The sequence below is a fragment of the Hoplias malabaricus genome, chromosome 9, assembly GCF_029633855.1.
Source record: "Hoplias malabaricus isolate fHopMal1 chromosome 9, fHopMal1.hap1, whole genome shotgun sequence".
NCBI classification, from domain to species: domain Eukaryota; kingdom Metazoa; phylum Chordata; class Actinopteri; order Characiformes; family Erythrinidae; genus Hoplias; species Hoplias malabaricus.
The window spans coordinates 20,576,812-20,603,573 of record NC_089808.1 but is presented as its reverse complement, the minus strand read 5'-3'; the positions used below and the strand labels follow the sequence as shown (position 1 = coordinate 20,603,573).

The 26,762-nt window shown below is 39.6% G+C and overlaps 1 protein-coding gene and 1 long non-coding RNA gene across 3 annotated transcripts; one reads left to right on the top strand and one right to left on the bottom strand.

The window, feature by feature from the left end:
- Nucleotides 1-1,265: 1,265 nt before the first annotated feature.
- On the bottom strand, nt 1,266-3,381 carry LOC136707167 (uncharacterized). Of its 2 annotated transcripts, none has more exons than XR_010804204.1 (3): nt 3,306-3,381; nt 1,691-1,828; nt 1,266-1,471 (listed from the first exon to the last, which is right to left on the bottom strand). It is a non-coding gene; the product is annotated as an uncharacterized lncRNA (long non-coding RNA). The 2 variants fall into 2 exon arrangements; XR_010804203.1 differs by lacking the exon at nt 3,306-3,381 and adding an exon at nt 2,514-3,081.
- On the top strand, nt 2,545-26,762 carry nmnat3 (nicotinamide nucleotide adenylyltransferase 3). The gene is made up of 5 exons (XM_066681086.1): nt 2,545-2,656; nt 4,352-4,494; nt 8,642-8,825; nt 22,032-22,108; nt 25,515-26,762. Exons 2-5 carry the CDS (start codon nt 4,386-4,388, stop codon nt 25,907-25,909), a joined length of 765 nt encoding a protein of 254 aa, XP_066537183.1. The 5' UTR covers nt 2,545-2,656; nt 4,352-4,385; the 3' UTR covers nt 25,910-26,762.

The following is a 26,762-nucleotide window of genomic DNA, read 5'->3' as shown; positions in this document are numbered from 1 at the left end:
AGTTTGGACCTGTTATCCATCACATTGTCCATCCATCTTAGGAGGTTGGCTCTTTCAGGACCATGGACAGCTCCACTTTTCTGCAGTACTGAAAATCCACCAGAGGGAGGCATCCCACAGACATCTGTGTGTAATTACCCCTATTGGCAACAATCGGGGCTGAACTGAAAGGAACATAGAAATACAAAAACATGCAAACTCCAATTTCAAAATGTTGAGACGTGTTCTTGTTGAGACGTTCTTAAAAAAAGTTATAAATTATTCATTGGTTGAATTATTATTGTTTTAGGGCGGCACAGTGGTGCAGCAGGTAGTGTCGCAGTCACACAGCTCCAGGGACCTGGAAGTGGTGGGTTCGCTCCGGGTGACTTTCTGTGAGGAGTTTGATGTGTTCTCATCGTGTCCACGTGGGTTTCATCCAAGTGCTCTGGTTTCCTCCCACGGTCCAAAAACACACGTTGGTAGGAAGACTCAAAAGTGTCCGTAGGTGTGAGTGTGTGTGTCGCCCTGTGAAGGACTGGCGCCCCCTCCAGAGTGTACTCCCGCCTTGCGCCCAGTGACTCCGGGTAGGCTCTGGACCCACTGCGACCCTGAACTGGATAAGCGGTTACAGAATTATTGTTTTATTTTACTATTTAACAGAACCTGTTTTACATTTGTTTTCTTTTTATAATGTAAGGAAACTTGTGTGACTGTTGTAGGTACTTTTGCTGGTGCCTTCCCTGTGGTCTGTCTGGATTCTAATGCCTGAAGGCAATGACAGGGACACTGTACTGGACAAATGGCACCATCCTTCGGACTGACCCTTTTGTCGAAAAGAGTCAGGGAGTTACCATTATGAGACAAAACTTGTCACTGTGGTCAATTCTATTCTCCTGATCTTTTCCCCCTCCTAATTAAATAACTGGCTCTGTCATTCCAAATACCAATGCACCTTCCATGTGGAGGTTGCACATTGGTGGCAATTTAGGCGACTCTCTAATAACCCAAAAAATGTAGAGCACTTAGTTAGTTTAGAGAGGTGGAACCATCAATTATCAATCACTCCCATGTTATCTGCTGTCCCAACTTTCCTGGGATTGGGATTGTAAGAACAAAGCTGTAGCTATGACATATTCAGAGCCTGTTAGATTCCAATAAAATGGGAATAATAGAAAAATCAATTTCAGTGAGTGAAAAAAAGAGAACGGCATTGTTTTTTTTTTTTTTTTTTGTCAACTTGTACATGTTATAATGTACAAAACAAAAAAAAAAAAAACCTCACACACACACATACACACAAAACGACTCTATGGACGCATTAGTCACATCAGGCAGAATGGACTTGGGAGTATGGATCATTACCGTCCATTTCCAAGCAAATAGCTGTAATTATAGCTTTTCTTCTCGCTGAGCCCCCTGTGAAGGGCGAAGGAAAGTCCTGGGCGAAGGGTGATTAGCAAGAGCGCTTTTCTTTCCCTCTCCCTCGTTCCTGCAGGTTACATATTTATGTTAAACAGGTAATGCATAATGCATGACAGACTACGAACAGGGAAATGAAACTATGACACAAACGTCCTAAGCAAGCTTGGGTATTAAACAAGAAAAAAGAAAGACCAATTTAAGTGCTTTCTGTGGTAGAAATTCTACAAATAATCAAACACATTTAGACTTGCTCTGTTACAATTTATATACAGAAGTCTTTACTCACCAATAAAATGGGATGCTGTGGAACTGCTGCACATGAGCCTAAAAAGAGCTAGAATGGCATACACTTTCCAGTGCAGTTCTGTAGAACAGGGAAACTGGGTTCTCGACTAATGCTACCTGATATCCATTGAGGAGAAGCCTGGTTCCAAAGCGCACACACACACACACACACATATCATTTTAAACTTAGTATATCTTAGTATATAAGATGCAATTTTGAATACACTGAATGGATTATGAATGTATTACATGAAGTATGTATGCTAAACTAATATTAAGCTGTCTAGAAGATACTCAACATATCACAATACAATCTTTTATAATTAAATAGTTTGCTGTGACATGGAAACAGCAAAATAATGATTAAAATATGTATTTTTTTAACATGAAACACTTTGGTTACTCTCGGTGAGGTGCTTGATGTGTTTTCTATGTGTCTGCATTTATTTCCTGTGTGTGCTACAGCTTCCTCACAGACAAAAAAATACAGGTTGGTAAGTGATAGCTGTGTGACATTGTCCACAGGTGTATGTATGAGTAACTGTTTCAGTGTGTGAAATTTTCCACAGGTGTGAGTGTGTGATGCCGTGTGATTGCCTGGTGGCTTTTTCTTGCATCCTTGCCTTGTGCCCAAAGATTACAGGTAGAATGTGAAAAATGAATGAACGAATGAATGCATGAATAAACGGAAACGTACAATTTAATGAATATATTTATTCCAATATATAAAAAGTAAGTTATGTTAATTCTACGCTTTCAATATACATGTTTAAAAGTAAAAACGAGCCTTCATGATTAACACAGTTTGATGTAATTTAACTCACCCTTCCACGCGTTACACCCTTTATATGGAATGATCCGGGACCTTCCAAAATAGCTTCGATTATCAGGGGGAAGACAATAGGTGTTACACGAAGCTAACTAGCCATGTAGCTTGCGTTGCGTTTAAAGGCGGGTTTTAAAGAAGGTAAACACTTTATTTGTTGCCACCTGGGTGTTTTTCGATACCTTAAATAAAAACGTTTGAACTACAGACCGTAAAATGTACTATTGGCGATAAACAGCGTCTTCTAACAGCTATCTCAAAATGAGAAGCTATCTGGCTAATGTTAGCCGGTAATAATAACGCTAAATAAGCGTCTCTGGTTATTTAAAGCATACTGCGTATTATTAGGATACGTTATAAGCTGCCATTTATTAAAATATTCTACAACAAAAGTTGATGAGTAAGTGTATATAATGCGCGTATGTCAGTGGGGTTTAGTCTCCTATAGCTAGCTTCTGGCTCCTTACAAGGTGCACTACTGAGGTCACGAAATATCTGCTTCTATGTCAAATCCTGCATTCAGTCTCGAATACAAAGATAATAACAAAATGCTACACCACATATCTCACACTTAGCGCACCTTTGGGGTGAATAACTGGTAGTTAATAATGTACGGGGTGCACGATATAGGGAGTTTGGAGCCATTTGGGCTTCAACCTGAGTCTATTAGTAATTTTTATTATTCCCAAGACTGTCATGGTAAGATTTTGCTTACAGCTTCTTGCCCAACATCTTTTTCCAACTCATAACTTAGTAACTAAGTTCTTAGTAAATAAGCTGCACTATTTACCCAAAGATTTGTAGACACCCTCAGTGAATTCAGGTACACAGGTGCACCCACTGTGGACACAGACAATTATTTAAACCTAACTCTAACCAACATAAACCAAAATGGGCTGAAGGCAGCATGGTGGATCTTGAAGTAGTGGTGTTGCCTTTCTGCCCCAGGGTCATGGGTTGGAATGGTTCAAAAAAAAAAAATTTTTTTCTCTATGAAGAATATAATTCCATTTTTTAACCTACCCCTTGTTTCTAAGTTTTATCTTGCCCCTTGGAACTGAGTTACAACTTGTAGTGGTTAAACTTTTAGCCTTACAAATTGTGACAAACCTTCAAGAGCATGATACATCATCAGAAGAGTGCTTCAGGCAACTAACTGCTCTGAATGCCGCTCTGCCATTCTGCAGTGTTATCAGAGGAGCGCTGATGATCTTTAGTTAAAAATAGGGCATCATTTATCTTCAAAAGCATTCAACAACCATATATTATCACCCACTTGTAACTGGAATGGGACAAGGTTCCCAAATCTGAATGAATTTTATTTTGAAGCCTATAGCATTTTCTGAAGCTCCATCCCAATTTTTTTCCCCCCGAAACAACGTCTCAAGCAACATAATCATAGTGATATTTATTAACAACTCCCAGATTTTAGGGGCATTCAGTACTACAGATTAAGCACTCTGTAATGAACGTCAGTCAAGAACAGAAGCTGTAAATAATGTATATTGAAATATTTAAAAATCATATCTTTGTTACTGAAATATTTTATATTGCGATATATACTGATATTGAATTATTGTCCAGGCCTAACCACAGTGTTTCAAAACATCAACAATGTATGAGCCCATTTCCAAGAAAATGGGGATGCTGGGCAAAATATAAATAAAAACAAAATGCAATAATTTGCAACTCATTTAAACCTTATATGTAATTGAAAATAGTACAAAAATATATATTTCAAATGTTGAATTTGATAAATATCCCACTAGCTACAGTAATTTACATCCACTGTATTGACCTTTAAGCTTTACCTTGTGCTTCTCTCATTCATTTCAGTCTTGAACACTGGAGGAAGCTTTAAGGCTGTGGCATGGCTGGCCGCATCCCCCTCGTCCTTTTGGCTTGTGGGTCCTTTAATCCTATTACTAACCAACACATGAGACTCTTTGAGCTCGCCAGGGACCACATGCACCAGACAGGTCGGTCTATCTTCACAGACCATGCACTCTTTGACCACAAGTACACCTCATTTACAACTTGTGGACAAAGAAATTACTTAGACCCACTGTAGATGTGTCACAGTTGTAGACCACCGAAGTGCTGCATCATTCTGTAGTCACAGTAAGGTCCATGTTTAGAATTATGCCTACAGGTCTAAGAGTGATGTCTGAACAGCAGAAATGAATGAGGTCTCCAAAAGTCCCTGCTGTTGTAAACACCTCTAAAACTCAATATGTTTTGGCCCGTGGACTTATTTTCTCCTGAATGTCTATGGATTTCTCAGAATTATGAGGTCATCACGGGACCAAAATATTAAAAATGCCACACATGCTACTGCTGCTACACATTTAATTACTTTAAAGGAAAGTTAATCTAATACACCCATGTAGAAAAGAAAATGATGCACCAAGAATGAGCTGTTGGAATAGAATGAAAGTTAATAATTTAGTGGGGAAAACTATACAACAGAAATGAGGCTCTAGTACCCTGTTGGGCTGCCTCTAGCCTTCATACAAGATGAGATTCTGCTGGGTATGGAGGTATACAGGCTCCATATACAGGGTGGGCCATTTATATGGATACACCTTAATAAAATGGGAATGGTAGGTGATATTAACTTCCTGTTTGTGCCACATTAATATTAATATTAATTAATTATTTTATATTAATATATTAAATATTAATTTATAAAATAAATATTAATTATTAATATTAATGTGCCACAAACAGGAAGTTAATATCAGGAAGTAAATGGGAGGGGGGAACATTTTCAAGATGTGTGGTGACCATGGTGGCCATTTAGAAGTCGGCCATTTTGGATCCAACTTTTTTTTTTCCAATGGGAAGAGGGTCATGTGACACATCAAACTTATTGGGAATTTCACAAGAAAAACAATGGTGTGCTTGGCTTTAACGTAACTTTATTCTGTCATGAATTATTTACAATTTCTGAACACTTATAAAATGTGTTCAAAGTGCTGCCCATTGTGTTGGATTGTCAGTGCAACCATCTTCTCCCACTCTTCACACAGTGATAGCAACACTGCAGGAGAAATGCTAGCACAGGCTTCCAGTATCCGTAGTTTCAGGTGCTGCACATCTCGTATCTTCACAGAATAGACAATTGCCTTCAGATGACCCCAAAGATAAAAGTCTAAGGGGGTCAGATTGGGAGACCTTGGGGGCCATTCAACTTGCCCACGACGACCAATCCACTTTCCAGGAAACTGTTCATCTAGGAATGCTCGGACCTGACAACCATAATGTGGTGGTGCACCATCTTGCTGGAAAAACTCAGGGAATGTGCCAACTTCAGTGCATAAAGAGGAAAACACATCATCATGTAGCAATTTCGCATATCCAGTGGCCTTGAGGTTTGCTTTGATGAAGAATGGCCCCACTATCTTTGTACCCCATATACCACACCATACCATCAAAATGTGCAGCACCTGAAACTACGGATACTGGAAGCCTGTGCTAGCATTTGTCCTGTGGTGTTGCTATCAGTGTGTGAAGAGTGGGAGAAGAGGGTTGCATTGACAATCCAACACAATGGGCAGCACTTTGAACACATTTTATAAGTGGTCAGAAACTTGTAAATAACTCATGAAAGAATAAAGTTACATTATAACCAAGCACACCATTGTTTTTCTTGTGAAAATGTGTCACATGACCCTCTTCCCATTGAAAAAAACAAAGTTGCAAAATGCCTTTGTGTGTGTCTATCAATCAACGATCCCTGACCAAGAGGTACACTACATAAAATTAGCCTCAGAGCGCCTTTTTATAGGGCAGAGATAGAAGCACATTTACGAGCTCAGAGCACACCTGTAATCATTTATATATCTACATATAGAATTTTGCAACCATATGTGTACATTATGTTTTTGTCAATGAGTGTACAGAGGCCTACTGTAGATATGTCCGAGTTGTAGACCACCAAAGTGCATCAGTGTGTAGTCAGAGTAATGCCCATATTTGGAATTATGCCTACAGGTCTAAAAGTGGTTTTTGAACAGGAGAAATGAATGAGGTCTCCAAAAGTCACTACAGTTGTAAACACCTTCAAAAACTCGATACGTTTTGGCCTATGGGCTTATTTTTTCAGGATGTCTATGGATTTCTCAGAATTATGAGGTCATCATGGAGCCAAAATATAAAAAAATATCACACATGCTACCAACAATCTACACATTTTAACAACTCAGTCCACACCAGCCGTAGCTTATTAGCATAATGAATAATGTCCATTCCTTTAAGATTTTGATCAAGGATTTTTTTGGGTAGTGGATCATTCTCAGTGCTGCAGTGACACTGACATGGTGGTGTGTTAGTGTGTGCTGTGCTGATATGAGTGGATCAGACACAGCAGTGCTCCTAGAGTTTTAAACCCCTCAGTGTCACTGCTGGACTGAGAATAGTCTACCAGCCAACGGTGTTGTGTGTGTGCCCTGTGTTCACTGATGAAGGACTAGAGGTTGACCAACACAAACTGTGCAACTCATGAGCTACTGTCTCTGATATTTCATCTACAAGGTGGAGCCCCAAGGTAGATGTGTTTAATAGAGCAGACAGTGAGTGAACACTGTGTTTAAAAACTTCAGCATCAGTGCTTTGTCTGATCCACTCTTACCGGCAACACACGTTAACACACCACCAGTGTCACTGCAGCCCTGAATCATATCTGCTCTATGGTGGTCTTATGGGGGTCCTGAGCATTTAAGAACAGGGCAAAAAAGGATTGATTATTAGTCAGAACAGCTGTGAATTGTATATTTACACTAACATAATTTGATCATTTTTTTAATCATAAGTAATTCATAACTGTGTTATAATGCTGTACATTTAGTTCAAAATTGAGGCCAGGAAGTTTTACATAGTGTTCTTTGAATAGAAGCAATCACATTATGTCTTGCTATCTAATGCTGCTTTATGTTAAATGCATAAATGAATAAAATAACCACTAAATTTCAAAGCTTTCCCTTCTTAAGGCTAAGAGCTTAAATGCCCGTTTAATGTATGCTTTCACAAACTGTACATGGTCTGCATGGGTGGGTCTGAAACCTGGCTACCCATAGGTTTCATTGGTGTAGGCTGTAATTTCCTATCCAATTTCAAAGCCCATGATGTGGATTTTACTGTCAATTTTTTGCAGTTGTTTTGTTCATATCAGAATATGTGTCAGAACTACCACAGGTTTGAACTCTGCTGGCTTTTTAAGTGGGCACTTATTTCAGTAAGGCAGAGTTTAACAGTGTTGGTTTTTTTTTTACCTCTTCTTTGTACTTAGCTGTTCTGATGTAAATGTGGCTTAAAGGAACGTTAGATAGTGGTATTTAAAACTTAAAATTACAGCTTCCAAAACATTGTGGTTCTACACTGACCTGTGTTCAGGAGAACAGAGCCTCTGTTGTTGCTACTCCAGGCTCAGTACTGCAGAAACTACACTGTACACTACAACACAACCTATTGATTTAATCTACAATATAGTGTCAACTTTTTAATCAATTGATGAATGCACACCCATCAAAAGCACTTCTGTAATGTTCACAAAATAGTACACTAGTGCACTACACAAGTCATGAAATTACTGAATGTAGATCTTAACAGTGCATTATATATTTATAATACAACATCATTTATTCATATGTGGGAGTCAGAAATTGAGTGCTAGCTGCAGGTATATTGTAGTTTAATGACTGCTGTATTTCACTATATAGAGAGTGAGGAGCTGTTTGAATTTCAGCCAGAAACAGGCACACTGTGTAATGTCATTGTTTCCGAAAATATCAGTTTGCTTTCGTCCACACAGGAACAGTGACAACAGCACTTTCAAAAATCTCTACCTTCATTTTTAATGACCTAAAACGCAGTTTTCGTGTAGAAGGAAGGCCAAAAACACAGATAAAAATCTCAATTTTTAAAGATAAATGCATCCGTGTGGACGGGGCCTTAGTCCGACATGGTTTGAGAATCGCCTGTACTATTTTTGATCAACACTAAATGTGTCCGGAGGCCTTGGTTCGTCTAAAGTTTACATATCTGAGAAATCCAAGTCCTTACTTTAGAATAGGAGGCTTTTTTTGTTGTCAAGATTGGACATGCGGTTCCTTTCTATCATTGCAGGTCTTTATCAGGTGGTGGGTGGAATTGTGTCTCCAGTCAGCGATGGATATGCTAAACAGGGTCTGGTTTCATCAAAGCACCGGCTGGCCATGGCTAGACTGGCTCTACAAAGCTCAGATTGGGTTGCCGTTGATGACTGGGAAAGCAAGCAGGAGGATTGGACAGAGACTGTGGTCACTATGAGGTAGGAATTCTTTGCATTTTATTGTCAGTTTAACACTTTAAAAAGTTGGTTAGGAATTTTTAGCCACCCCAAATTTATAGAAGCCCCAGTTATATGTTATATTTTCAGATTCCTAGAAACTCTCCTAGTTGTGATTTATTTCTTTAATCCTGACTGTATTTTGTTCCTATATCCTTTCATATCAAAGAAAATGTAGTAGAAATTTATAAACCATATCAGCATATAAAAAATGTTTTAGACCAAACATTGGTTTAAAACTTGTGGCTAATACCTGTTTTGTGAGTGATAAAATCTCTACTCATATCTGTCAGTACACTATTATAAATGATAGTAATTTTATACTCTTTCCAATGCCTGGACCCTATTTGACTCGAATCAGCTCAACTCCGTTGCCTTATATTAGGGAAATCTGGTACCTGCTCCTTGGACCCGGGTACTTTTTTAGTCCCTGTTTGCACCTGGTACGATGCAAGCAGAGTAGGTACTAAAGTGATGTAAACCTTGCAGAGTGCTGATTTGCCCAGAGAGACTTGTCCATCACAATGTAATGCAGACTTCCAGCACAAACTCGCGCTTGGAAATTTTATAACCAAATTTTAATTTGGTTTTACCCGACTAACAACGACAGCTCATAACATTAACCAATAGTGTTTTGAAGATGTCAAGTGCACCTTGGATTGGTAGCCGACGAAAAAACTCCAGTGAGACCCAGGCATGCAAGAATGAAAACTCTGCTGACCTGTGACAACATGTGGATACACATCGAATAAACAAACAGGGTTTTGCGATGTCACTCACTTCATTTCATGGGGGAGCTGTACTAACTAAAAAACGACCAGGGCAAAGAGCATCAAGCCATGCCGAGCCAAGTCAAGTCGAGTCAAGCCAATGCCTTGCAACAATTAAAGATTTAACATGTGTTCATATACTCTACTGAACAGCATAAAGTTCAGGGCTACGAGAACTTCACTGAAAAACAACACTGAGGTCAGCCTGGGTTTGGACGCCCCTGCAGCAGACTAGAGCTGACAAGTGGTGGCTGTGAACAAAAAAAGTCTGTGCCCCTCTGACATTGCACTCCAGTGGAGTACACTGCTCCACTTCACCAAATACTGGGCAGGAAATGACTTTGCCATCCTAAAGAAACCCATCAGTGGTGGGCAGAATGAGCTTAAGTGCCATTTCTGGCATCAAAAATTCCAGGGAATGCACTACAGGGAAGGTCAAGAGGGTCTGCAGGGCATTTTGGGAAACTCACTCGTCCTGTAGTAATATTAATGTTTTCTGGATGCATAATGTTAATCGCTGAAATCTAAAATGTTTTATACCAAACAAAAAATTCTTCAATTCTAATAAGGCCAGCAATGACTTTATCAAATAGAGTACAAGTTTTAAATCAATTTTTGTGGAAGATATAATTAGAATTGGGGCGGCACGGTGGTGCAGCAGGTGGTGTCGCAGTCACACAGCTCCAGGGGCCTGGAGGTTGTGGGTTTGATTCCCGCTCCGGGTGACTGTCTGTGAGGAGTTGGTGTGTTCTCCCCGTGTCCGCGTGGGTTTCCTCCGGGTGCTCCGGTTTCCTCCCATGGTCCAAAAACATGTTGGTAGGTGGATTGGTGACTCAAAAGTGTCCATAGGTGTGAGTGTGTGTGGTGCCCTGTGAAGGACTGACGCCCCCTCCAGGGTGTATTTCCGCCTTGCGCCCAATGATTCCTGAACAGGTTAAACGGTTACAGATAATGAATGAATGAATTAATTAATAATTTGAATTTAAAATTCAAACATGCTCTTTTGTTATTTTATGGCACATTATTAAACATGTCAATTTATTATATATTAAATTGTAAATTTATTAAGAAATTTTTATTTTATGTTTTAAGACACTGTGGTCACCATCACTAACATCAAAACAAAACTCACAAGTACTTTTGGATACAGTGTTATACCAAGAACAGATTTAATTTATGAACATGCTTTTGCTGTGCTTTTACATTTTATGGAACTCATAACAAATACCAAGTGACCAATAAATTATTCTCATTTGGCGTTTTTAGGTTATGTCTTGTTGAATAAAATGACAAAAGTCATTGTTAGTACTATGCAACAGTTAACATAAAATTACCAAAAACCGTCCGAATTCTTTTTTTTTTTAATATTTAATTATGGTTACAACCCTTTAAAATGTATTTGTTCCCAATGTCTGTGTGGGTTTACTCATGGTGCTCCAGTTTCCTCCCACAGTCCAAAATCACACGTTGGTAAGTGTATTTGCTACTTCATAGTTGTGATTGTGAGTGTGCGTTACCCTGTGAAGGACTGGCTCCCCCTCCAGGGTGTGATCACACCTTGTGCCCAGTGATTCCAGCTCTGGACCCACCGCGACCCTGAACTGGATAAGCAGTTACAGACAGTGAATGAATGAATTAACTGATTTGTACTCTGAATATTATTATCATGCAGTCGAATAGAAGTGGAAGCAGTAATTATCTGTGTATTCTGGAAACATTAGCATCTGATACTGAAAATTACACTATCCTCTTATATCGACTGATATTACCAGACAAGCAATATATCAGTCAGCCCTTAACTAAAGCTTTGGCTCTATACAAACTTGAGAAGTAAGTTTTTTTTGGGATTTTTTCCAAACTGTCTTCTCGGAAGGACAGCTACATAATCACATGTGACAACAAACGTGGCCTCAAACACATGTAAGACAGATTAAGTTTGACATAAGCGACTTGTCACCTCCCAATGTGAACACAGCGGAAGGCTAGGCAGCTTTTGAGACAAAACAAGTTCAAATTCATCATTTGGCCTTTGAGCTATGAACATTTCCCATGCTGAATTTTTGTCAGAAATAGTATTTTGGGACACATCTTGTCTTTTTAACACATTTGGGTCACTGACTGTGAAAAAGACATTAAGCAGTTTTGACAGTGCTGTTAAGCACTGATTGTACATGTAATATTTTTGTCCTCTCCCTGAGAAATGGAAGCAGTAGTTCACTGATAGGGAGAAATGAAGAAGCAATATTTCCTTGCTTGAAATATACAGAGGAATTAGCTTTTCAGACAGAGCTGAAATCGCTGACACTGTAGTCAAAACATGCTACAAGCTTTGAAAAGGATGTGCACTTGTATCTTGCATCATGTGCTTCATCGCTGCATTTCTTTAAGACAGCTCACCATTTATGAGACTATAATTGAGTAAAGGAATTTGACGGAAGCCTTTAGCATTTTACATGATGGAATAGTGCTAAAGGCACATGGGGCTTGCAAAAATTAGTTCATTTACGGATTTAATGAAACAAAAGCAGCGTGCAGATTTAGTGGCCTGAGCTGAACCCTCAGTGGGAGATCAGTGATTACAACAGGCAACAAGTTTATGGAAGGAATAATGTTAAAGCGCGTTTAATTCACTCTAGTTATCAACATATCAGTAGTGTTATATCCTTCCGCCACAGGGGGCACAATATGCCCGGACTAAACTCAGAGCCAGTGCCAGCTGCCATCTTAGGTTCCCTTTATCTTACCTAAACACATTTTATCAGGTACACCATTTAGATACATCCACATTTTAACTCTCGCAATAACAATATACTAGATAATTAATCTACTAGATAAATTGTTTAAATGCTTTATTGTTAAAAAAAAAAAAAAGAAAATTACCACATATTTTGAATTGAAAGATCAGTTTAACAAGAATGCAGAAAAACAAGTCATGGGCTTTTTAAAACATTATTCATTCATTCATTCATTCATTCATTCATTATCTGTAACCACTTATCCAATTCAGGGTCGCGATGGGTCCAGAGCCTACCTGGAATCATTGGGCATAAGGCGGGAATACACCCTGGAGGGGGTGCCAGTCCTTCAGCTGAAAAGTGGTCCTTCCAGTCCTGTGTTTAATTTCATGCAGTTAGTGTTCTCCCAAATTTAGAGTCAGTTCCCTATACAGCAAAAATAAGTCCCCACCTAATAGAGCAATATCCTCACAGTGGTTCATGCTTTTCAAAGTTGGGAGGGTATTTCACTGTCTAAAACATTTCCAAAAGGCTCTTTCTCGACCATGAGCAGAAAAAGAAATCCTAGCACAACAGACAGAAGCCCCTTGAACACGAGTACTCGTTTTGATCACCTCCAACAATGGAATCAAACGGCATCAAAGTGCACACTGTTTGATGTAAATTTCATACCATTCTTTACTAAACTTCTGACCATCCTTTACAGGAAATGAAATTATTGGTTGATATGACCCACTCTCCACAAAGGTCAGACAGTTTTTTAGACCATGATGTGGATCTCGTTCTGATGTTTGCAATGAACAAGTTGAAATACGGCTAACCCCTTCAAAATGCTGAGTAGCTAGGGTCAAGACTGGAGCAGAAGGTGGTGTAAGGCAAGTAATTGGCACCTCTGTAAAACTTGTCAGTTCAGACTATCGTTTTTCATAGATAATGTAATTTTTTGACTTTTTAACGTTGTGGTCATGAAGTGTATTGTGTTGTTTACCCATTTCTATTCAGCCACGAATGCACCTTTTACGGTATTACTCATTTCTAGGGAAAAAAAATAACAAGCACAGTTGTTGATTGTTTCTATTCAGCTGCCCCCTAGTGTCATAGAGACCTGCTCTGTATATCGGAATTGTTTTATGGCTGTAAGAAATGTCCCACATTCCAAAAATAAAGTGACTTAACGAAAAGCCCCCAATTAATACAGGTGTAGTAAACCACAGATTTTTTAGTATTATTTTTTATTAATCATTAGTCCTTTTCAAACATTTCCTGCATTGCTCTGACCAATGGAACCAAACCACAAATAAAAATGAACCATTATTAACACTGGGCTTTATTTGCTCCACCACACAATAGTTCACAGATCTTGCAAATTGAGCCTTCCTCCCCAAACTCACACCTTGCTGTTAAATAAGGTGTCGGGTTGCTGGGTTGTGTAGAAATCTCTCAGCTGTCATGCATACTTCTTCTCCCAAGTCCTTTTGCTCAGCACTGGAGCCCGTTCTTCTGTCTCTATTCAGTATAAAATCCCATCACAGGGAGTCTAACCTCTAGTCTCTCACACTTTTGGCTATGATTCTCGCGTCTTCAGACACCAATGATGGCCAAATACTTTCGGTAAGCATGCTTAAGGGACTGCAGAAGTGACAACAGACTCCCGAGAGTAATCAGCGCTGGTGTTGTGCTACGCCAACTAGAGCTATGCCAGAAAGGTGGCTCATTGGTGCAGCTTGGCCAGGGTATTTTTTAGGGGGTGTGTGTGTGTGGGGTGCTTTCAAAGGGAGAATCAATGCTATTGCGCCAGCGTTGGCTCATTCCAGGGCTTTGCAAATCTTAGCAGCTTGCTGTGGATTTAGGCGGGGATACACTCACTCACAAACAGGCTTGTCTATGTAACACTTGCAAAAACCTCTGCTAACCATTACACTTCAGGCATACAAAGTTGGGCTAGAGATTTTGCAAACAATATTTTGTAATCATAATAAAAAAAACTAAGTTCAATTTCCAATTCTGCTAGAAAATATTATGAAAAGATTTGGGGCATAGATCTGATTGTGACTTTTTTCAAACAGGTTTCCAAACAGGTTCATTATTTTGTAATGGCTTCATCTTGGACGGGGTCACAGTGAGTGCAGGGCCTACACAGAATGACTGAGCACAAGGTAGAAACACATGTTGGACAATGTGCAAGGCCATTTCACCTACCAACATATGTCTTTGGACTGTGGTAGGAAACTGGTGCGTGTGAAGGAAACCGATGCAGACAGAGAAAGAACAAAGCTATAGCCACTTTTAACCAATGTAGAACTGATTGGGATAGATATTTTTTTTCTTGGACTTCACATAGCTGCAATTGCTACTAAATATCCAACATATACATACACACACATTCACATACATATATGTTAAGTGTTCGGGAAGGTAATTAGGGATCTCTCTGTGTATTTCCACCAACATCATCTGGTTTGCAAACCAGAAAATTTGCTTCCGACTGGTAACCAAGAATAGTATGTTCTTAAAAATGAATCATGAGGCATCCGTGGGTGAGTTGATATACAGAAGCTCCAGAAAGAGCTCAGAGCCTCAAATAAAGAATTATATATATATAGTCATTTACAGCATGGTATATAAATAGATAAAAGGAAATTAAAAACAGGCAAGTGCTCCATTTGTGTGTTTTGTGGAGCTGTGTGAAGCTCAAGTACCAGAGTTCTTCTGGTGGAAAAGGGCTTCTAGTGTGTTTTACATCCGTCGAAACATCAAAAACACTTTGCCGCAACTTCTACCTTGTTCTCGTATTGACTATAAATCTCACTTACCAGTCATAAAACATAAAAGACCATACTTGAACTTGAAAAGGACTAAATCCTACAGAAATTGTGCATATGATCTCTTTTCAAGTGAAAGCTCTACACGTTTAGAGATGTTAGTGTAGCGCACACACCTCTTTTTAGAAGGCCAGGGTCAGAATTAGCTGCTTATTTTCCTTTCTCGCAATCAGAGAAAATTTAGCTCCCTGAAAAAAAAGCCAGCAATTATGTGACAAGTGTTTCAAAGAAATGCTTTCATCAGCCATTTATCTAATAAAATAATAATTTAAAAAAACATACTCATGTTAATAATAATTGGCAATGTATCTAAACCGCTTGGGTGCATGTTTGTAAACCTTCATTAAAGAATATATATACCTATCCTGCTAATGGTCAGCACTGAGTATGTTGACCTTCAGCTGTTCTGCCCTAGTTTGCATGCTTTACTGTGGAGGATACATGAGCTGTGTGTGAACAGTTGATCATCTGTGTCCACAGTGGGTGCACCTTAAAATTGAATGAACAAGAGTTCCTATAAACGTTGAGAATATGTGACAATAGTTCAAAATGAATTGTTTTCAGCAGCCACTTATTATATGATAATTAGTGTATATATATATATACAGTATATATGTGTGTGTGTGTGTTTATATATATATATATATATATATATATATATATATATATATATATATATATATATATATATATATGTATAGTGATGCTCTAGACGGTGGCGAGGGACCACAGGAGAACATAAGTCAGAGTTCAGCACTCAGCCATTACTTTTAATGCTCAAAACATAAAGAGTTAACAACAAAAATCTCAGGCGTTCAAAAAGAACCACGTGCAACGAGCTCTGACGCCAGTGAATACGCCCGGGCTTCCCCTTCTCTAGGACAGCGGGGCGGCGTCCAGGGCGGCGACCGGCTGCACGTCCGTGCTAGATCAGTCTTCTCCACAGAAGAGAAACAGAAAAACAACAGGGGGGAAGAGGGAGAAAGATGAGAGCGAAATGATTAGGCGGAACAGCAAAAGTCAATCTCTCGTGTCGACCAGTAGTTACCCCCTTTCTCTCCCCCCGCCCATACATTATATACATTATATATAATATATTATATATTCATTATATAATATAATATATATAATATAATATATATATATATATATATATAATATATAATATAATAATAATATATATTATATATCATTATATATAATGTATATATATAAAATGTATACACACACACACACACAAACAGGTCAATAACTTGCAGTATAAATAAATTAGGGGGCTTTATTCCCTTCTTGCCTTTGGTGTTCTCTGTGTTTAGAGAGAGGATTCTGTATTTCAACAGTAACATCTTACCCTGGGTGTATGTGTTTAGTGGGATGCTTAGTTCTGTTTTTCATCTCCTGGGTTCCATTCTACTCTCACTTATATCACCTGTATCATCCTGTGTGCCTGTAATATGAGTACATTATGTACTGGGCCAAACTGGCCTTGGAAAGTAAGTGACTGACTGTTTAACAGAGTGTTCTGTAAATAATCCTACTTTAATTTTGTGTAGGTGAAGCAAGTGTATTGAATTACTTGCGTGTTTTTTTCCATATTGAAAATAATACATTTGCATGTATTCCGTTGTTCTGTAGTTGACATGCTGGATGGAAATAAAGTTTATCTCTAAAATTCCAATAGCCAAAATATGGGTAAATATTACTGTATATGGAATTGTTTTCTTATTTAGTTCTAATAATCTAAAACAGAACCAAAGTACAGTGAAACCTTGACTTACGAGTGAATCAACTTAGGAATTTTTAGAGATACACGTGAGCTTAAGCCACCCGCTACAAGATAACCAAATGAACTGAATGATCACTGGGCTATCTTGCCGTGCGGGCATCTCTGTGGTATCGTTGTTTTTGTAGCATTGAGTGTGTAGTGAGTAAGTTAAGCAATAGAGAACAAAAAAAAAAAAAAAACGCTCCCAACTTCCTCCTCCAAGCTCCTCCACCTCTGCCAGCATCTTTGTCTGATCTTTTAGGTAAATACATTCTTTACATTCTGTTTTATTATGTATTGTTCTTTTTTTATACATTACTTGTTATTTATAAATGACATATGGCGCAGCAGGTAGTGTCGCAGTCACACAGCTCCAGGGGCCTGGAGGTTGTGGGTTCGATTCCCACTCCGGGTGACTGTCTTTGAGGAGTTGGTGTGTTCTCCCCGTGTCCGTGTGGGTTTCCTCTGGGTGCTCCGGTTTCCTCCCACAGTCCAAAAACACACGTTGGTAGGTGGATTTGCGACTCCAAAGTGTCCGTAGTGTGTGAGTGAATGTGTGACTGTGTGTGTTGCCCTGTGAACGACTGGCACCCCCTCCAGGGTGTATTCCTGCCTTGCGCCCAATGATTCCAGGTAGGCTCTGGACCCACCGCGACCCTAAATTGGATAAGCGGTTACAGATAATGAATGAATGAATGAATATTTCTTATTTAAAAACACGTTGAAAAGTGTTGTGGTTTTTGGGGGCTCTGGAATGGATTAATAACATTTCAGTTCAGTTTAATGGGGAAATTTAATTTGATATACGAGCAAATTGAGTTACGAGCTCGGTCACAGAACAAATTAAACTCGTAAGTCAAGGTATTACTGTACATAGGTTATTATCTTATTAAATATTATAGAATATTTTATATTGTGTTTCTGGAAAGCTTGTGTGTTTTTTTGTAAAGTAATCATTTATTTGTTATTAAGATGCTTAATATTCTGTTTAATTGTGTTTTTTTTTCTTTTAAACCAATTTACCAATCCTTAATTAGCATAGAATTGGATAGGGCTGAAGGGCTGCTTCATCACACATTATATGCTGAAAACATAAAAATCAAGGGTCTTTCTCCCTTCACTCTGCTCTCTGGATGAGGCATGTCACAGACAATTCATTAAGGCCCCAGAAATGTTCACTTGTGGAAAATGCTATGCCTAATTTAAAACTCCTGATGATGGGTGACATCTTGTCCAGGGTGTGTTCCTACCTCATACCCAAAGGTTACAGATGATGGGCAACATGTGGGACTCAGAAGGGCAAGCCACCTCAGACAGCAGATGTACCTTAGCATACAATATATATAATTTTTTTTTTTAAATACAATAAAGTAATCTCTATTATCCAAGTCAAGAAGAAATAGTGTCCTACCTTAATAAATATGAGATACTAATCACTACAATATCAAGCACTGTTTTTTTGTTTGTTTGTTTGTTTGTCTTTTACCAAGTTCAGCTGAAGGACAGCATTCTCTCCTAAACCTTTTATTCTCCTTCAGTAGAACTGAAATTACAATTTGACACAACACATTCACAAAGTTCAAACACGTTTAGTGCCATTATCTGTATCTAATTCTTGTTTGATTTCATCATAATCTCGTGTGCTGTTACTATGATTACTCTCCAAGATTTTGTTTTGGATAGGAGTGACATTAGCACGGTCAGTGTAAACAAATATACACAGGATTTTATAATGAGAGAAATACAATAAATAGCGGTGAAATCAGATTTAATTTGAGGGTATCAAAGAGAGAGAAGCACGGGCGTCTAATTTTCCCTCAGATCCTGTTTCATTATCCAGTGTGTGTTGGTAAATTAGCATCATTAGTGTCTCTCTGTTCTACGTCTTTCCCCCGTGTAAACTATACCCTGCTTCGTTTATCTGTTTCATTAAAAGAAGAGGCCATTTACTAATTGTAGTGTTTGCTACATACTTTGCTCATCATGGGCAGTCTATTTTCCACTGTTTGTCTTCCGATGTTATAGCAGCAGTGTATTTTGATTTGACGTTTAAGACGATGTCTATGATTTTAAAAAAATCTGAAGGTGTTTCGACAGCAAAGAGACTTACAGATGTTGAAAAGCACAAACTGAGATGAGGATATTGTTATATTCCGGCTCCATAGGTGGGTAATATTGATTTATTTTTGCTATATCGGATTACTTAAGGTGGAACTGACTCTAAATTCGGAAGACGGCTATCTGCATGTAAGTAAACACAGACTGAAAGTGCTACAAAACGAAACAACTCGAGTTACAAATTTCTGTGGTAATTCAAACAGAGAATAAAAACTTACAGAAAGGTTCAACTGTAGCCACATACAAGCAACAGTCATTTTTCCTTAAATATTCTTAAAAGATGCTGAGCTTCTGAACATGAACAAACCAGAGAGAGACATTGCCTTTAAGGAAAACGAAGACAGCAGCATCAGGAGTGCAAACAAATTGCTGAGTTTTAGCTGTACTGATGTGTTGACATGAAATTCAGTATTCAGTAATTAAAGTCGATTAAGAGTTGATGTGAATATTTTAAAGTAGATAAATGCACCCTGCCGCCCTCAAATTGTACCTGCCTCTTTCTGTTCAAGTCACGATGGGTCCGGACTGTACCTGGCATCATTGGGCACAAGGCAGGAACATACCTTTGACACTCAACTGTGGATAATTTCATACAACCGATCCACCTAACAGCATGTATTTTTGGGGGAAACCCACACAGACACAGGGAGAACACACCACGATCCTCACAGTAAGCAAAGTTGAGGCTTACACCCACAACCTCAGGACCTTATAGCTGTGGTCCTAGTATAAGGTTTGAGTTCTACCCTGTTATTTTCCAACAGATTTATGTCTGTACCGTATTCCTTACAACCTCAGGAGCACCATTAAGCTCATGCAGTGGAAGCCTAATCAGAATGCTTTTGAACAAGAGTCCCTGTGTGTAATGCCTCTAACTTTCCAAGCTCCTTTTGCTCTTGCCAAATTGTGACACTATGATTCACTTTAGAGAGACCCCCATTGTGCAGTTCTCCCCTGGTGAGTAGTGATCTAATACCTTGCCAAGATAATTAACAGATTCAGATGAATGAGCCATTGCTTCAGCCACTGTGGCATTACGTTGCTTTTCCAAGTTTTGCTTTGGAGCTGACCAAAATTGATTCACTTTATCAAAGCTGGAGAGGTGGCCTGTTATCTACTTGTTATTGCTGACTGACAGGAGATTTGCAGAAGTGTTTTTTTTTTCCTTTTTTCTTTTAATTTTTTTTTCTAGCTGCAGACATATCTATTGGGATTGCACAACAGACAACTGACTGTGGGCCATACAAAATAGCCCTCATACACTCGCTTTAAAAACCTGTGCACGGCTTCCAATAAACATCATGAACATTGCTTTAACAGGAACAAAACAAAAGACAAAACTTTATCTTGGGATTGGGCTGTATTTATTGTTATCTGAATGCCTTTATGTAATTTGTAACATCAGTACTGGAGCTGAGTTATGATACACTGAAAGCGCTTAACCTGGTTGTTTGGTTTTCGCCACCATTTTGGAGGCATTCACTGACCAAGGCCATTCTGTAGGTTTTGTCTACAGAGGTCAACTCTGAACATTTTCTTTTCATTTGCTTTCTTTTAACAAATAAATTGTATTATGATGTTGTGTGAAAGAGTGCAGTAATGAGTCCCACAATGGAAACGGTAAAGTTAACAAAATTAAAATCCTGTTAAATATTTTGCTATATGTTACTTCAACTATAGGGCTGTAAAAAGTATATACAAAATGACACCATTAAAAAAAAAAAAAAAGATAAATACTTTCTGATTTGCGGTACGGTGGCACAGCAGGTAGTGTCGCAGTCACACAGTTCCAGGGACCTGGAGGTTGTGGGTTCGAGTCCCACTCCCTGTGTCTGTGTGGGTTTCCTCCGGGTGACTGTGAGGAGTGTGGTGTGTTCTCCCTGTGTCTGTGTGGGGTTCCTCCGGGTGCTCCGATTTCCTTCCACGCTACAAACTCAAACATTGGGAGACGGATTGGCGACTCAAAAGTGTCCGTAAGGTGTGAGTGACTGTGTGTGTGTGTGTGTGTGTGTGTGTGTTGCCCTGTGAAGGACTGGCGCCCCCTACAGGGTGTAGGCTCTGGACCCTCCGTGACACTGAACTGGATAAGCGCTTACAGATAATGAATGAATGAACTTTCTGATTTACTTTAGCACTGTGTCAACATTGGGCTGTTTCAAAATGATGATCCACTATTGTTTATTCATTTATTTTTTGGTTTGCACAACGTCACTGGTTCCGGACTATGTCAAGCCCTGATGCTATACATTTTAACATGACCTACATTTGTAATGTCTTGCTTTAATGGTAGAAACTGAATGCAAGTGAAGACAGTGGCTAAGCAAAGCTTTCTATGATTACAGCCTGCTTACCTTAGCTGTTAGGACTGTTCAAGTTCAAGAGGCTTTATTGGCATTCCACACACAAGCTCACAAAAGAATCTATATTCCTCCAGGACAATGGCACAACACAGAACACAAGTGCAGGCAATAATATGTACAGTGCAGACAAGAGAGTGCGATATTTCCAAGGACTAACCATAAGTACAGGATTATCATATAATTATATACTTCCACTGTAAGAGGGCACCTTAATGCTATGGGTCTAAAAAGAAGAACAACATACCGAAGGACAGCTGTTGCTTTCAAAGAATCAAAATAAACACAAAGAACAAAAGCAACGTTAAAATCAGAAAACGAGAACAGAGAAGAAAGAGATTGCAACTGAAGCATGCCACAGACGTTTCATTAACACCCAGAACTGTGTTTGTTCACTTGCAGAAAAGAAGTAGAATATGCCTCTTCCTCTAATCTACGTTCCCAAAATCTGAAGCTGCTTACAGCACAACATGAGCACCTTTGATTCAGTATGCTATTTGTGGAGAGAACACAAATAACTTGAGCCCACAGTTATAAGATGATTACTGAAACAATGAACTCATTCATTGAGGTCTGCTCATACACACGTTTAAATCTTGCCCTATTTTAACCCACCACCAGGTACCACTACCGCCGAGTAGCAGAGCAGCACTGGACAAGCACAAAGGACACAGCCCCAGATCGACCTCCTGCTGCTGGTAAGCTCCACACACATCTCAGGGCTTCTGCCCAGCTGGTGTAAAAATCTGGCCACCTTTCTTTCACCTTGCCTAGTTGCCAGGTTTTTCAGCTAAATCTGAAAGAATCCAAAAAAAAAAGCTGTTCTTTTTGCTTTTGACCACTCCCAACTTTGCCAAGAGTCTTTTTTTGTGTGGGACTTGAAAGAGCATGCTAATGAGCATGGATAACAGAATTACTATTCTGATGACAAGCTTGTCTAGAATAAAACTTTGTATGTGTGAATGTAATGATGATATATGTAAGTGATTACAATATTAGAGCGGAAGGGTATGTTTATCCTGTGGGGCCTGTAGCCTGGATACAAGATGGGATATGGCTGGGCATGGAGGCAGTACAAGTTCCATATGACATTCTGCAGCCCATTTGTCCACAGTTGTTGAAGCTGGGCCTAAAGATACTGCACATTCATAGGCTGCTGAAGCTGGCATCCCAGTTGCCCCCATAAATGCTTAATTGTTCATACATTTGGTGACAGGGCATACCAAGAAATTGTTGCTATTGGGCAAAGACATTCCTGCAAAATGCTTGCTGTGTGTGGGCGAGCATTGTCCTGCTCAAAAATGCCATTTGAAAGTCCTGCCATGTGGCTGCAAGATGTCCTGCACACATCTCTGAGCTGTTAGTGTCCCTCGTATCACTATTAAGGGCAACCAACTGACGTATACAATGGTTCCCCAGATCCTCATACCAGCAGCTGGGGCAGTTTTGATGTGTTGCTCCACAGCAAAGGCAGGATTGAAGCATTCACCACAAGGCCTTCATAGTCAAATCCAGCAGTCATCAGATCCCAAACAGAACCTTGATTTGTTGCTTAAGGCGGTACAATTCCAGTCCGTAGTAGTCCGGGTTTCGTCTTCAAGACACCACGACTTTCGACACATAATTTTGTGAGAAAAGCCTAGATGAAGGACAATTAGTCAAAATGTTCATCCTGTATCTCGAAGTCCAGTAATGCGCCCTCTCTCAATGCCTGTCAACTGGGTACATGTCTTCAGGTGTGTCATAAAGGCATGTCTTACAGTTGATGATCACTCAACAAGAGGTACACTACCCAAAATTAGCCTCTGAGAGCCTATTCATAGGGCACTGGGGAAGCACTCATACATGCTGTTGTGGCAAGACCTCATGTCTAATCACAATACACCTGTCTGTAATCATATCTGCCTGAGACATAAAAGCATGTAAGATCTTGTAGCACGTTATTATATTGTAAATGAGTGTATTTGAGTAGGGCGGCACGGTGGCGCAGCAGGTAGTGTCGCAGTCACACAGCTCCAGGGGCCTGGAGGTTGTGGGTTCGATTCCCGCTCCGGGTGACTGTCTGTGAGGAGTTGGTGTGTTCTCCCCGTGTCCGCGTGGGTTTCCTCCGGGTGCTCCGGTTTCCTCCCACAGTCCAAAAACACACGTTGGTAGGTGGATTTGCGACTCGAAAGTGTCCGTAGGTGTGAGTGTGTGAGTGAATGTCTGTGTGTCTGTGTTGCCCTGTGAAGGACTGGCATCCCCTCCAGGGTGTATTCCCGCCTTGCGCCCAATGATTCCAGGTAGGCTCTGGACCCCCCGCGACCCAAAATTGGATAAGCGGTTACAGATAATGGATGGATGGATGGATGGATGGATGTATTTGAGTAATGGATCATTCTCTGTGACTTTGACGTGGTGGTGTCCTGTGACCGTCCACTGATGAAAAATTAGGGGATGACCAGCACAAACTGTGCAGCATAATATGAGCTACTAATATGACTTGGCATCTATGAAGTGCACCAACAAGGCAGTTGTATTTAACAAAGTGGAAAGCGAGTGTACTGTGTTTAAAAACTCCAGTAGCACTGCTGTATCTGATCCACTCCTACCAGTGCAACACACACTAAAAACCATCACAACCCAATGGTGAACTTGTGCACAGATGTGAGGAAATATGTGAGTGTGATGGCTTCTGATGGACTGGTCACCTGTTCAGGGTGTGTTCCTCCCTTGCTGCCTGTGATTTCAGGTAGGCTCTGGCCCAACGTGATCCTAAAGCAGTTACAGAATATAAATCGGGGAAAAAAGACCACACACACACACACACACACAAGAATGATCATGTCTCCATTATTCTAGTCATGTTTTAACATATCCTCCTTTATACTTGCTTTTAACACACAAGCACACACCAGCTCATCTTATAGGTAAATTTCTTTATAATTACCTCCACTACACCATGCAAAAGAAATGAGAACACTAACGGTCAATTAAGTGGAATTAAAACAAGGTTCATTGAGAAAATGAGCATGATACAGGTAACTTTGATCATAAGCTTTCACGCTATATTGGCACAGAAATGTAATTCAGCCTATTCACCTTGAAATAAATGACATTCCTTAGATGAGATTAGTTTTATGACTACATTACGGAAAGACAGGAATAAGACTCTTTGGAGATTTGGACGGTGTACCATTTGTGTACAGATAGATTTCCTTCATCTTTGTCTAGCACATCTTTTATGGAATGTGTATTTAGGCTACGTTCTGTGTAATCAGAGCAAACAGATCATTAGTTGAGGTCAGTGGCCTTCAGATTTCTTAATTATGTAGGTAAACGCTCACAAAGACCAGCTTCCATATTCTACTGTAGACAGAGTCTTGGCTTGTGTAAACTAGTGTCAGTGAATACACACTATCCAGAAAGAAAATTACTTGGAACATACAGTACAAAGAGCCTCTAGATGCTGCCCGCTGGCTATCGTACTCTCCAACACTGACAGGTTTATTTCAGCTGGTCAGCATTTGGTGTACTGGAGCAGCATGGAACATGGGTCCTGAGTACAATGTCACAGGGGCAGGGCTCTTGCCTACTGTAGGGGGGTTTAAACCAAGGCTAATCTCAGGGCTTTTACAAAGACGTTCCCTGCCATGGCGGATTTCACTTTAAAAACAGTTTAAACTCATTAACAAAGAATTCTTTCATGACCTACCAGTTTTTCTGCTAAAAGGTGAAAATAATATTGTGAAACTAGCTTTAATCTTAATTGCATAAAGGTACAATGAAATCTGGATTCCACATTTTACCCATTTGTTACAGAACACATTTATGTTTAATCCGGCGTTCATAATAACATGCAAATTTGAATGTCTTAAAATGACAGAAATTACCCTGGTACATTTGTACACCATGGATTTATCTGTGCCCCCAGGAAAAAAAAAGGTTTTTAGTGATTATTGAGTGATTAAGCAAGACTTCAGATTCTAAATTAGCAAACTTTTGTAACATGTTCTAAGTTGTAAGTCACTCTGCAAACAAATGTCTGTTCAATACCATAAATATTAGTTTCTAACAGGATGCAACTCTTCCATGCCTTCTGCTAACAGACAGACCTTTCCACAGGTGTTCCCCAGTTAAAGCTGCTCTGTGGTGCAGATTTCCTGGAGACTTTCAAAGTGCCTGGACTGTGGAAGGAAGAGCACATCGAGGAGGTAACAGGGCATTTTGGCCTGGTGTGTGTGAGCCGCGGTGGGCTGCAACTTGACTGGGCCATACACAATTCAGACTTGCTCTACAAGCACCAGCAAAATATCTATTTAGTGACGGAATGGATGCGTAACGAGATCAGTGCCACAGAGGTCCGTCGGGCCTTGCGCAGAGGCCTCAGTGTCAAATACTTGCTCCCAGACCCTGTTATTAACTACATCAAAAAGCACAACCTTTACACAATGGACAGTGAGAAAAGGAACAAGGATGTCAAACTACGACCCCTTACCAAACAGACTTTACTGGACTGAGACATCCATCTTTTGAAAGTATCACAAATGCACAATGATATGCCATATTGGTTTTGATCTATTAGACCTGTTAGGAATTACCATTCATGATTTAAGGTTTCATATATTGTGTCTGACCAATTACTGGTGGTTGCTTGATACTGATTCTGGAGTAAGGGTAACTGGAGATGTGGCTTTGTACACATTATTTATTTGACTATTAATTGTTGCAGAAATGTCTTCATATCTAAAAGACAGAAGATCTACAAAACACAAGATTGGTTGACAACACATGTAAGCCTTGAATTTAGCCACGGTGGATGCAGATATCAAGATACCTCGTAATGGTTCAGTCTGGAGTAACCACAAATAAGCTTAGGTCACTATGCCCAATGCCAGGCATAGGCTAGAGTGGCATTGAAGTACTGAGCTGTTCTCTTTTTTATTGTTATTTAACACTAGCCCAACATCACAGTAGATCTTCACAGGAATGCTCCAATATCTAGAGAAGGGGTTTCTAAATTTGTGGACATGCATCTCCTTGTGTCTACTGTAATGCATCACTAACCCACAGCAAATACTGATAGGCCTTTTCCACCGAGCTAGTTTTGGTGTCGGTTTCCAAACCTAATTTAGAGCCGTTCGACACATTTCCACCAACATACATTAGTTACCGAACCAGAAATGTTTGTTCCCAATTGGAAGCTTCAGAAAGAGCACAGAGCCTCAAATAAAGCATTATGGTTGAGTGGTGCTGGACCTAGTCATTTGCAGTGTGTTTTGTTGTCCTTGATGGTGCACTAGCTAAAAAGAAAGGAGAACCTGACAGGTCTGTGTACTTTTTTCACTTTGAAATGGAAAATAAAAACAGGAA

Excerpts from the sequence above, each read along its gene's own strand:
- nmnat3 (XM_066681086.1), top strand. The coding sequence starts at position 4,386 with ATGGCTGGCCGCATCCCCCTCGTCCTTTTGGCTTGTGGGTCCTTTAAT. Across the intron at positions 4,495-8,641 it reads GGACCACATGCACCAGACAG|GTCTTTATCAGGTGGTGGGT; the intron begins GTCGGTCTATCT and ends CTATCATTGCAG. Across the intron at positions 22,109-25,514 it reads AGATCGACCTCCTGCTGCTG|GTGTTCCCCAGTTAAAGCTG; the intron begins GTAAGCTCCACA and ends ACCTTTCCACAG.